This window comes from Watersipora subatra, chromosome 5 (assembly GCF_963576615.1).
Source record: "Watersipora subatra chromosome 5, tzWatSuba1.1, whole genome shotgun sequence".
NCBI lineage: Eukaryota > Metazoa > Bryozoa > Gymnolaemata > Cheilostomatida > Watersiporidae > Watersipora > Watersipora subatra.
The window spans coordinates 22,786,075-22,799,680 of record NC_088712.1 but is presented as its reverse complement, the minus strand read 5'-3'; the positions used below and the strand labels follow the sequence as shown (position 1 = coordinate 22,799,680).

The 13,606-nt window shown below is 38.1% G+C and overlaps 1 protein-coding gene across 1 annotated transcript in view; it reads right to left on the bottom strand.

The window, feature by feature from the left end:
* LOC137396221 (cyclin-dependent kinase-like 1) overlaps positions 1 to 12,708 on the bottom strand; it is a 211,971-nt gene extending 199,263 nt beyond the window's left edge. The window contains exons 1-5 of the mRNA XM_068082404.1: positions 12,503 to 12,708; positions 11,206 to 11,327; positions 10,390 to 10,462; positions 8,846 to 8,936; positions 1,840 to 1,950 (exon numbers count right to left, since the gene is read on the bottom strand). Of these exons, the coding sequence (XP_067938505.1) occupies positions 1,840 to 1,950; positions 8,846 to 8,936; positions 10,390 to 10,462; positions 11,206 to 11,327; positions 12,503 to 12,670 (565 nt within the window). The 5' untranslated portion in view covers positions 12,671 to 12,708. The remainder of the gene's footprint in view (positions 1 to 1,839; positions 1,951 to 8,845; positions 8,937 to 10,389; positions 10,463 to 11,205; positions 11,328 to 12,502) is intronic.
* Between the last annotated feature and the right edge of the window lie 898 nt (positions 12,709 to 13,606).

Here is a 13,606-nt window from a genome sequence, read left to right as displayed (position 1 = left end):
GGATACAGAACCGAACTGCAATATATTAACAGAGCCGTTGTCCGGACTACATGATTAGACTCGGGGGCCAACATAATCAATAGCAACAGGTAGTAACGGACCGAGTCTAACTTTGAAGGCAGTTGCCTGCAATCCATTACAATATAATGGAGTTGTTGTTACCGCGAGAAGCCATGTTTCAACATCCGTGCGTATGCGCTTAAGTTCTATTTCCTGTCTCGAGTTTGGCAATATAGTCAAGTGGGGTAAGTGCACCATTGGGGCAAGTGCACCAGCTGTTGATATTTTATCAGCCAATCCCTGCATAGCTGTCTATGAGTTGCAGGACTATTACCCATGATCCTCTACAGGAAGCTATAGTCTCTGCATTCTGGATTTCAAATTTTTTGTGAAGTGAGCAACAAAAATGTAAATGCGCTATTTAAGTAGTTGGCTTTAAATTCAGAGGTGTTCACTGATAATTTTATAACTTTCATTTTAGTGGATACTTGTTTGGGCTAACTATTGAGTGCAACTGGTGTCTGTCCATAGAATACTTTTTTTCTTGTTTTAATCCAAACAAATAATTTTGTATTATTTTAACTGGGGTGGTGCACTTGCCCCTGATAATTTTAGAGACAGAGGCAAGTGCACCTATGTAGTACACATTAACATTAATCTATGTGCACCTTAATATATAACAAGGGCAGGGCAAGTGCACCACCCGGCAAACATGTAGTTCTCCATCAAAAGAGACGGTTCAATCTCATTTTAAGTACTCCAATCTCTATTGTCTTTTTTGTTATACTTTTGAGTTAGTCTATGTCAAGTTTGTGGTTCACTGGAGTAAAACTGGTCACTTGAATTGCAATGGTATAGAATTGCTAAATTTTAAAATTTTAATGTTCAATACGATCAACATTTCAGTGGTGCGGTACAAGCTCAAAAAAACTTTTTTTTTCATCTCTATTGAATTTTATATAATTTCAATATCAGCAATTTGGTGCATTTGCCTCTGTTTGTCAACCAATGCAAAACAATGGCAAAGAAGGCTAGGTGGTGCGCTTACCCCTGTATATGGGGTAAATGCACCACCTAGACACACATTTTTTAGCGCTTCATATAAAGCAATGATATTTAATTCACAGTCTTTTAGTGCTGATATTCTTGCTCAGAACATTCTGGAGTTTCACAATGACAAATATTAGACTCAAATATTTAGGTAAAGCAAAGCAGTAAGACTGCGAAATTGAATTACCCTTTTTCGATGGTGTACTTACCCCACTTGACCCTAGTTAAGTCGAGACGAGACCGATACGAGACGGGTCGATACTCGAGACGTCTCGTGTCTCGTTCGTTCCACCTCTATTAACTATATCTTATCATCTTATATCTTATCATTAACTTTATCATCCGCGAACCTCCAGTACATATAAACTAAATGTTAACATCAGTGAATCTCCAGTATATATATACGTATAAACTATCTGCTAATACCAGTGGACCTCTGTATATAAAAACTATATGATAACATCAGTGAATCCCGCTACAATGTATATATAAGCTATATGTTAACATCAAGGGACCTCCTGTATATATAAACTAACGGTTAACATCAGTGAACCTCAGTATAGATAAACTATATATAGCATCAGTGAACCTCAGTATAGATAAACTATATGTTAACATCAACTCCTTTTCAAAGCTCTGATCATTGAAAAGGAAAAGAAGTCATTGTGAGACAGAAGTACTGGCAAATCTGACAATGTAGAGCAAGACCAACCTAAGGTTTTCCGTATAAGGTAGAGTTGGTCCACGTCTGACCTGCCTGGCCAGTCATGAGCTCATAGAAAATGCAACCTATAGCCCATATGTCTACAGGAGGGCCGTACTGAGTATCTCCAACCAACAGTTCAGGGCTGCGGTACCACCTAGTCGCAACATAATCTGTGTAGTCATCATCAGGTCCAGCTACAAGAGATAAATTGATTTTATCCCAAATTGAACACAGACCTGATCGGTTTGTCTAGCTATTATAGACATTTGTGACTTGGAGTATGCTTGAGGGGTACCCTAGTGGAGTGAGGGATTGGCTACACAACAAAGAAGGGGCAAACTAGTGGAGTGAGGGATTGGCTGCACACCAAAGAAGGGGTACCCTAGTGGAGTGAGGAATTGGCTACACACCAAAGAAAGGGTACCCAAGCGGAGTGAGGGATTGGGTACACACCAAAGAAGGGGTGCCCCAGTGGAGTGAGGGATTGGCTACACACACCAAAGAAGGGTACCCTAGTGGAGTGAGGGATTGGCTACACACCAAAGAAGGGGTACTCTAGTGGAGTGAGGGATTGGCTACACACCAAAGAAAGGGTACCCTAGTGAAGTGAAGGATTGGGTACACACCAAAGAAGGGGTACCCTAGTGGAGTGAGGGATTGGCTACACACCAAAGAAAGGGTACCCTAGTGGAGTGAGGGATTGGCTACACACCAAAGAAAGGGTACCCTAGTGAAGTGAAGGATTGGGTACACACCAAAGAAGGGGTACCCTAGTGGAGTGAGGAATTGGCTACACACCAAAGAAAGGGTACCCTAGTGAAGTGAGGGATTGGGTACACACCAAAGAAGGGTACCCTAGTGGAGTGAGGGATTGGCTACACACCAAAGAAGGGGTACTCTAGTGGAGTGAGGGATTGGCTACACACCAAAGAAAGGGTACCCTAGTGAAGTGAAGGATTGGGTACACACCAAAGAAGGGGTACCCTAGTGGAGTGAGGGATTGGCTACACACCAAAGAAAGGGTACCCTAGTGAAGTGAAGGATTGGGTACACACCAAAGAAGGGGTACCCTAGTGGAGTGAGGGATTGGCTACACACCAAAGAAAGGGTACCCTAGTGGAGTGAGGGATTGGCTACACACCAAAGAAAGGGTACCCTAGTGGAGTGAGGTATTGGCTACACACCAAAGAAAGGGTACCCTAGTGGAGTGAGGGATTGGCTACACACCAAAGAAGGGGTACCCTAGTGGAGTGAGGGATTGGCTACACACCAAAGAAAGGGTACCCTAGTGGAGTGAGGGATTGGCTACACACCAAAGAAAGGGTACCCTAGTGGAGTGAGGTATTGGCTACACACCAAAGAAAGGGTACCCTAGTGGAGTGAGGTATTGGCTACACACACCAAAGAAGTGTGTCATTTGAGACTCGCTGTTTCAAAACGTTGGTCTATAATAAAAAAAATAGGTAAAATAAAAAAGCTCTGCCTAGAAAATGTATTTTCAGTCAACATATACAACATTTACTATTCTAACATTTAAATGAAGGTGTTTGTTTATTTCTATGTAGGCCTATTGTGCTTATTTTTGTGTAAATTTCTGTGTAATTCATACTGAACCGGCTGTATTGCCTACTACAAATTTTTACTGATTACAATAGTCTTGCTGACCATGTGAGTTTAAGCATTGTGCTTCACGCATGGGGATGTATTTTTCTTTTCGTGTGTTTTCACGCTTAGCGCTAGCTGAAGCATTAAGCATGAATCGTACTGTAATGGATGTGTACTACGCCTGTCTGTAAAACTGAAGGTTCCAAGTTCAAATCCAATATGAAGCGGATTGTTTGTCTCTATAACTGCATCGCTATAAGTGGACACATGAATGACAGATAAACACTGATATTTATATGTATGACAAATGAATGGTTTTATTGGACCCGCTGCAGGTCATCCTCAGAATTAATAGAGTAATCCCCTTGTTGATCCATTATTGATAGAAGCATGCGGAGCCTCTTGAAGCTTTACTTGCAACAAAATTCACATTACAGTTATTTGGTATCAAAAGATTCACCATGTCTTACTCTGCTGTGTTATAAGTGCAAAATATGTGGGAATGTGATTACAAGCTCTTAAAAGCTCAAAAATGAACAGTTAATCATGACCATCACGGAACCGCCGTAGATTGGAATTAATTTATTTCTCTGACTACCGTAAGTCCTTATGCTCAAGCCGCGCGGCTTGTCGTTGGGCGCGGCTTCTGGTTCAAAGTCATAGGCCGCGGCTAAAGCCAAGTTTTTAAAACTCACGTGAGGCTTGGGGCGGCTTCTCGATAAATGCGGTCTCTGCTCAGCTCCGCTCTATAACCATAGAATCGCAGCCATGATACACTTTTATGTACGGGATTTTGGCAAGCTATTCGTTTATTTTCAAGGTCATGTTTATGGAATTCTTTAGACTAACGAAGAATTTATCACTAATGTTTAACTCACCACAGTCATAGGTCATTAAAACCGTTTCTTTCCATAAACGTGAAGCCTCTAAAGCCGTGGTCACACGGGCACCGAACCGAACTAAATGACGCAAAACGACGTCGTTTTCAGCTCTAAAAAGTTCGGCTGAGGACATTTCTGACCGAAACGAACTATTTCGGTACTGCTCGAAATTTCGTGCCGAACCCTTGCTCTTATTGGCTGGTTAAAATTCTAGAATTCTAGCGAGCACGCGTCACATTTCTACTTACGTGCGTGTGAGTAAAGTTAAAAAAGAAATGGGACGATACTTTTATTTCGTTAAATAAACAACATGAAGCAATTTACGACAAGGTTCACCCGGACTTGTGATTGGGTTGCATAAATGTAAGATGTTGCACTTACGTTTTGTATAAATGTAAGGGAATGGTTGTGATTTTCTTTCGTGTGGAATATAAGTAATGTGTCATATTCATCCTGATGAAGTATCGTTGGCCATCGTTGACTGATTTATTTATGTAAAACCACAGTACTATGATAAAGACTGATTTTGTTTGTTATGTACTCAGCATAGAAAAACATTCATATGTTAATAAAAAAAAATATAATTATGTTGATGGGAAGGGTTAGCAAAATCTTTGTATCGAGTGATTTATTTTGAGCAGCTGAACGATCTTCTGATAAATCTGCTGTGTAATTATAATTGTTCCTCAAAGTTTTTTGTTTACAATAGAAATATTTAACTCAAATACATAAAAACTACTAATGAAACCGTGTCTTGTCTCTATACGTATGGTATCTAAGAAGCGAAGTTACTTCGGTGGCCGTGTGACATGTGCCCCGAACCGAACCAGCCTCCGAACCGAACCGATCCTACGTCGGTTCGGTGCTCGTGTGACCACGCCTTAACAGTGCAATAAAAATATAGCTGAGACATGGCAAATAAGTTATTGATGCAAGGGTTTAGGAATTTTAATTTCTAAGTAAAAGAACATGGAAGTAAAAGAAAATTATTTTCATGCGTACTGATGTAGCCTGTTTTCTTATTCAAGAGGATGGGGGTATAGCGAGACTCTTCTCAACACTCTCGCTCCTGAAGGGGTCAAGGACGACAAAACCTCAGTCTTTAGCCGCGGTCTTTCTCTGACTTATTTACTATTGTTTTGACATGTGATGTTATCACGTGAATTGAAAGGCCTATAAAATGCTCAATATAAAATTTCTCATAGCACTAGACAAACATAGCACTAGACAAACACTTCAGGTTTTACCGAAGAGCCCGTATCAAATATAGATGCTCGCTACTTTACAGTTTTGTTTCGGCTTGATCTAATGATCTAGTCGTAATCTGATCCTGTGACCCATACTTCCTGCCAAACAGCGCGAATACTTTCTGAAACAATTTTCGACTATCACAGGTGACCAACAGGCTCGTCATTTTTACCAGAGAATGATATGCACGCCTTCGAGCTAGGGTAAAATAATTAAACGAGTTTTCACGGCAGGTTTTAAGATAACAGTGCTCAAAGTGATAGCGTTACAATGATGGTGAGATAGACGCGTAAGGACAATAGATATGGTTTTATTGAATGCGTGAAATATATTTGTGAAAATATTTCAACGAATGAGGTTGCATGAAAGTGTAAACATAAGCCATCTTGTTCAATTACATCCCATTTGAGCCGTTTTGGGAAGAGATTCTAATCTACGGCGGTTTGTGACGGCTGCGACTAACTGTTCGTTTTGGAGCTTTTAAGAGCTTGTAATCACATTTCCATATATTTTGCACCTACAACACAGCAGAGTAAGACATGGTAAATTTTTTGATACCAAATAACTGCAATGTGAATTTTATTGCAAGTCAACCTTCAAGATATTTTAAAATAGCAGGTTGCATAGGAAACAGGAAGAGGCCCTAACATCAATCAACAAAATATTTAGTGCATCTTTGTCTCATGAAGGCTTATTATTAGATAAGGATTATCTTCATACAAGATAACTAAAAGCTAGGTGCTCAGACCAATTTCATAAATTTACCCATAATTCCAGAAATATGCCCTGTTCTATAGCTTGTATGTTAAACCATAACTGCCACGTACAACTTTTATCGTATTTACTAGGTAAATCAGACACGCTGATTCCGATTTTGTACTCAAAATAAGGATTGTTCAACCAACTTTCAAAGTCATGAAGGCTTTGATAAAGCGTTTCAACATTCGTCTCGAAAACAACACAATCGGCGCAAGCTCCACCCATGAATATGTGACGTAGCCTACCTTTTTAGGAATGGAAATTAGGGATGTTTAGTCCAATTTAGAATGATAGAGATAGGTGTCTTAAAACCCATTATTATTTAAATTCAGCCTTCAAAATAATCTCAGTCTTTTATGAAAGATAGGTAAACTATTTAAAATTGCATGTAGCTTGCTGCAGGATGTTTCATAGGCTGAACACCGATAAAAATGAGCTCAAAAAAGTGCGATTTTATCCCAATCTAGCGTTGTTATTAAACTTTTTTAACTCATTTTTAAATATGCAAGGCAAATAGCTTACCTACCTTTCAGAAAAAACAGATTCTTTTCAAGGCTTAGTTTAGATAATAATTTGTTTTAAAACACTCATCTCTATCATTCTAAATCGGACTAAATGTCTCCAATTTCTGCTCCTAAAAAGCTAGCGTACGTCACATATTTATAGGCGGAGCTTGTTGTGCCAATCGTGTTGTTTTCGAGACCGATATTAAAACGCTGTAAAAAGCCTTCATCACTCTGAAGGTTAGTGGACCAATCTTTATTTTGAGTACAAAATCGGAATCAGCGTGTCTGATTTACCTAGTAAATACAATAAAAGTTGTACGTGGCAGTTATGGTTTAAGACTAAACTGTGTTATAATGGTGACGTATCTGCTTGCAAAGACACTAGATAGTTCTAAACAAGACACTACGGCACGAAAAATGGAAGAAAGACAATCTGGAGCATTGCGGATGAACGCTGTTGATTATTTGCATGAGAGGACACTGCCAGCTGGTGCCCTTTGACGCCCAGGTCGATTTATGAGGCGACCCATTATGGATTATTCAGTTGTGACTGAGCTAACCGATCACAGCTCATTTACTCATAACAATCTAGCGCAATTAGCCAATACAACTAAGTTTAAGGCAATTATACGCCAACAATCAATTATTCACAGCGATGAATAGAAAATACGAATGAACGATTGGAATTGTGTAGAAAAATGTGGGTGAAATCGGGGACAGCTCAATGCAATTCCAACACAAACATAAGTTGCAGCCTGCGTCATTCGTTGGTTTCATTGTTATTCCTTGAAGTAGAGGCCCTAATGGACTATTACTTTGAGAATAGAAGCTGAGCCTGGTTGACACTGAGCTGCAGGTGCTTACAACCAGTGCATGTTATCTATCTGCTGACTCATTCAAACACTCTTTGCATAGGTTAAGCCACCAAGTTTCAAGAATTATTTGAACAGACTGTTCTGTGTCAGATATAGAGAGATATCACAGGTCAAACATCTGCCAAGAGTTGTCAGGTGTGGATGCTTAGCTGTAAAAGTCGTTTATTCAAACAAAATCTCTCTATCTTTGGCCATGTTTTTAATCAGATATCCCTATAACACTATAAGCTATCTTCTGCTCCTGCCCAGATAGAACTCGCATACACTACAAACTATGCATTGTTGACTACCGATATCAACAAGTTTTCATGCCATGTTTTCAGCCTCACTTAGCAACATACTATATAATACTCAAGTAGTTGCCATCTTACTAATACACCTTTCAATAGGTCAGCATTGTAGGTCTTGATACATGATATGATGATAACATGATACTATAATAATGTCTGCCCAAAGCCATGATTGACGGAAAAGAAAAATTATCGTGTCATAAAGCGTCCCTCCAGTTTTCAGCATGGCAGACTAACACTCTGACAAGTGCTAACAAGTGCTCACTAACATATCCAAATAGTTGTGTGTATTCACATAGTGGTATCGCAATATTAAACCTTCATTCCAAATATTCTAATGAATGAGCAAATGTTAGTTTTCATGAGCTAGATATTAAATATTTGAATTTGGCATTTTATATAATTATAAACATTAGTGAAAGGCCTAAAATGGATAATTGTTTCCAAGTAACTTTCGACGTAAACATTTGTAGAGAACAAACCCGGACGAAAACAACAAGATATTGAGACAAGTGCGGCATATTTCAAGTGCAGACTCTGCTATTACAAAGGATGTCTGTTTAATTGATTATCTAGAATATAAAAATAATGATATATCAATAAAATGTACTAACATAGCGTACGAAATCAAATGTTTGAATAATGACAATATCATATAATTTTAGATTAGACCGTGAGAAAGAATGGAAATAATGCGTATTACCAACAGCATTTGTGTGCAATGAAAACAACTTCTCATGTTTCATAAGCGATTCCGCCAGAATAAGAGCTGTTGTAAAAGGCTTGTGAGTTGATCTAATAGTATTAGGAATGTGCTATAATACACATCTTTAGTGCAACAAACTCAGTAGCAAACAAAGGCAGCCGGTGGTAAGTGCACGATGAAACACGAGACAGCTAGAAATACACAATCTATCCAACTTACTTAAAAGCCGTGCAAATCCGAAATCGCATAACTTGACTTTGCCTGACTTGGTTATAAGTATATTTTCTGGTTTCACATCTCGGTGAATGCACTAAAACAAGAAATATGGCATAACATTAAGTGTAGTGCACAAAAAAGGTAAAAACATGCAGGTTCAGTAAGGCAAATGAAGCAACTTTTTTGAGTCCCTATAGAAGTGAAACAGTCCGAGAGAGAATTCACAAAAGAAATCGCACCTCTACATACAAAGTTAGTTTGTTCTAGGACTTGCTTTGTATGGTAAAACAATTATGTTGAAACCGATATTCCCATAAGAATACGCAGTAATTTATTTGATCCGTTTCACCAGAGGAAAACTTATGAAAACTCCTTCATAAAAACTTTAGATAATTACAAATATCATGAGAAAAAAATGTAAATGTATAAACCATGAAAAAAAACTCACTGAGTTACATGTTGAAAAACAAAATTAGTTTTAAAATACTAAATAAAAACCACTTATTATTACCCCACTCAAGAGAAACACAAATGTAAGTGTAGACTCAGCTATACACAGTCTCTGAAGTGGAGGCACTGGTAGAGACACTGATAGCCTACTCTGACATACACAGGATATGGTGTATACAAACAACTTGTATGTTTCTTTTAATGTAATTTTAATTTCTTTTAATGTTTTATACAAACTTTATGCTTTCTTGCAACTTGTTTTCCTTTTATTTTTTAAGCACAAACTTTTAACATCAACTTACGGAAATTACTTCAGGTGTAAGGGCAACTCTGTGTTTACATTGTGTCACTCACGAACAGGTGCGTGACTGCTTTGGAAAACAGTGGAGACAACCAAAGCAAAATATCCTCTATAGTTAGCAACCATATATGATTGGGATAAAAAGGGAAGATGGAAAATGAGTCTACGAGATAATGAGTGCAGAGTCTGGTGGGGAAAACTAATAATGTGAGTGAAGAATAGCAAGGTAGAGACTCCACTATATTGAACAGTCAGATATAGTCATGAAAGAGGGAGTAGGTACTACCAGGGTAGAGACTCCACTATAGTAAACAATCAGAGATAGTCATGAAAGAGAGTGTAGATACTACCAGGTTAGAGATTCCACTATAGTAAACAGTCAAAGATAGTCAAGGAAGAGGGAGCAGATACTACCAGGGAAGAGACTCCACTATAGTAAACAATCAGAGATAGTCATGAAAGATGGAGTAGATACTACTAGGGTAGAAACTTAACTATAGTAAACAGTCAGAGATAGTCAAGAGGGAGTAGATACTACCAGGGAAGAGACTCCACTATAGTAAACAATCAGAGATAGTCATGAAAGATGGAGTAGATACTACTAGGGTAGAAACTTAACTATAGTAAACAGTCAGAGATAGTCAAGAGGGAGTAGATACTACAAGGGTAAAGCCTCCACTATAGTAAACAGTCAGAGATAGTCAAGAGGGAGTAGATACTACAAGGGTAGAGACTCCACAATGATAAACAGTCAGAGATAGTCAAGGAAAATGGAGTAGACACATCATACACTTACATTGTGCTGGTGGCAGAAATTTACTGCTTGTAACGTCTGCCATATAATAGTCTTAGTCAACGCTTCTGGCACCCTGCAAAAAGAATTAACCACAGATATTAGATATTGTTGAGAGGTCAGGTAGGCTGTAGAACTAGACCTCTCAACAGTATCTAATATCTGTGCGAAACCTCTCTCTAATGTCAACCGCAATAGCAATTAGCAAGGCTATCTAAGGAATTAGCCAAAGTAAAAACTCCACCAAGTTTAACATTTCGCGAACCAGCATCATCCAGTTTTAAACAACTGCGGAAAATAAATGAGTAGTCAAAAAAGTCATTTCCTGTGTCATCATATGAAACAATTTTAGTCATTAGACAAAGTGGGGAGCTCATTGAGCCTAAGCAGATGAAATTGCTGCCTAAAACAAAAGATTATAGAGCATAGTCAAAAAAACTCATTGCGAAGGACGAAAATGGATACCACACAATACCAAAAAAGTTCATCGAACCAAAATAATTTTGTAGATACGGTAGAAGCATCGTATGGAACAAGAAAAAGGGAAAGTTCATGGAACACAAACAAGAGCACTCACTGAAGGAAAAAAATAAAACTCATTGGATACTCGGACGCTTGGCAGTACCGGGCGCCGTGAGAGATCGTAATGAGTAGCTAATATTTGCATAATTAATTAATTCCCATATCCAAGTATCCGAATTCTATTCCCATATGAGACAAGCATTCTTCCTAAAGTTCTTAGCGTGGCTTCGAATTTAAACATTGTTCTTATTATTGCTAAGATTACGGAGAGAAAGAGAGAGATTGTTGAGTCCTCACCCGCTCGGGTTCCTGTCCAGCTCATTGAGCACCGTGTGATTGACGTATTCAAATCCAAGATGTAGTCTCTTCTTTCTCTTGAACACTTCTATGAGGTTGACCAGATCCTGGTGTTTCAAATGCTGAAAAATAAAGAATCGGAGATGCCAGTTATATGAATACCGAAAGAATAAACACAATGACCTCTAACATGTTAGCCTCAACACTACTTTTACCTAAACCACTTCCAACTGTGGAAAATAATCGGCAAATATAGCAAAGCAGTAAGTCTTTGCATCCTCTTGCTTTACCATATATATGCTAAATGTTTCATGTATGTCATTTGGAGGTTTTCAGATCTTCCATGGTCTATGTCCTCGTTTTTTACATGACAGGTATGGGCTGTCTTCTATCTGGACACCATCGCATAATGGAGCAAACATTTGTATACCGTTATACTGTAACATATTCTCTGACCTGAAAACATATCATAGCTCCTCTTCAGAAGGTATCAAGAGTAATTAGGCATAGCATTCATACAAAAGTACTTTATAAAACTATGCGAAAGACTGAATGGAAAATAAATAAAAATAGGTTTTAATTGTTTTCCTTCTTTACAGACACTCAGAGTGACAGCGTAAACTTGGCTATCAACAAGTTCAAATGTCGTAATGAAAATATGCTTACTTTAACAGGGACTGGGTCATGTTTAACCAAACGATGCTTTGAGATCGTCTAATTTTCTTTTTACTTTTCACATTTAATATTTAATTGTTAGCCAGTTCCTATACTGTCCTTTACAAAACTGTGATGTACTGTAAAACTTAAAAAATAAAATGTTAAAAATCTTTGGGTCTCATGTGCCAGTATTCCCTCAAGTCTTAAGTCATATGTTGAAAAAAACACGTTCGAACAGGTTTGTTAACCTGTGGACAAACTGCAGACGATTGATATAAATTTACTTTGTGTGAATCAGGCATGCATTTCTAAAGTAATTAGCCATATACGCCGGCAAACTCGATCACAAAATTGCCGAATACAAGGACGATACAACACTGCCAGGGTATAGCCTGTTTAATATCAATAGCATGTGCACACATAACACACCTACAAATTACAAAGCTGTCTAATACCTACAAGAGCAATAGAACAATGTCCTTACATTAAACTACACTGCAGCGAGCAATGTCTAAGACGGCTGCAACATCGGCTGATGAATTTTATCTTCAAAGGTTTATCACTTCATAATAAATATTCAAATAATACAGCAATTAATTCTTTTAAAAGTTTCGGGACTTGACAAAAAAGACAAACTAACCTTCAGCATGCAAATTTCTCTCATCGCAATCTTTTTGAATAACGGGTTGTCTTCAGACTCCACAAATATTTTAATGGCCACAATCTCTCTTATGTCTTTGTCCCTGCACTTGTATACCATATCGTAGGAGCCATCTTCTATCCACGTCATTACATCGTACTTCTCCATGACTAGACTGCTTGCAGTCGATTCCACTCATGGTTTGTACAACTGCAAAACATCGGCTTGCTATATCAGTATGTAGTAGCCTATTCATCAACAGCAAATGTTGGCTGCAGTACTAGCTACTAACCTCCATGACCAAAGCTAATTATTCTAGACTATACAGTACAGGCTCCTATGATGCATACCTCCTAAAACGTAAAGTGTCAAGTCGAGCGAGTATTCAAAATAGATTTGAATGTTTGTTTAATCGCCAAACTTCCGAAAGAAATAACGCTGTGCGCTTAGAATACTATTCATTACGTGTATATATAACTTTAATATAACATTATGCATGTACACAACTTTCGCAACAATCTATTTCGTCGTAATATATCGTTAAATGTGTTGACAAAAAAGCAATTAGGATAGCTGCGCAATTATTCATAAATACAAAGGGGATTGGTAAGTGTAGACATTACAGCGTCGGTCTACTAGTCTCACTGTCACATATGGAGTACCGTTGAACGTATCTTTATCCTAGCCTTGACCCCTGGATAGCAATATACTAGGAATAGGTAAAACTGCTTTTTACAGTGAACATATTTTCCTTTGCCTTTTTGAGATGCAAAATATTTGTTATTAGCTTTACTTTGCGAAATAAACTTTGATGTTTAGAAATATAAGCAAATCGTTGTAAATGAATTTCGAAAGAATGCAGTTCCCATCAACTTATTGTAAGATTATTGCAATTACGGTCTACCTAACCAGTATGATTGATCATAAAAAGGAGAATAGTTGTCGATGCAAACCCAAAAACCTGCAGTTACGGTGCAACCAACCAACTAGAAGAGTTAAGAAAAGTTATTCTTTTTTTCTGTCAAGGGAATGAGTTTGGAAAGATCTTGGAACAAATTAGGCTATTTATAATTAATTTAACCCTTTCCGTCCTAAGTATTTTCC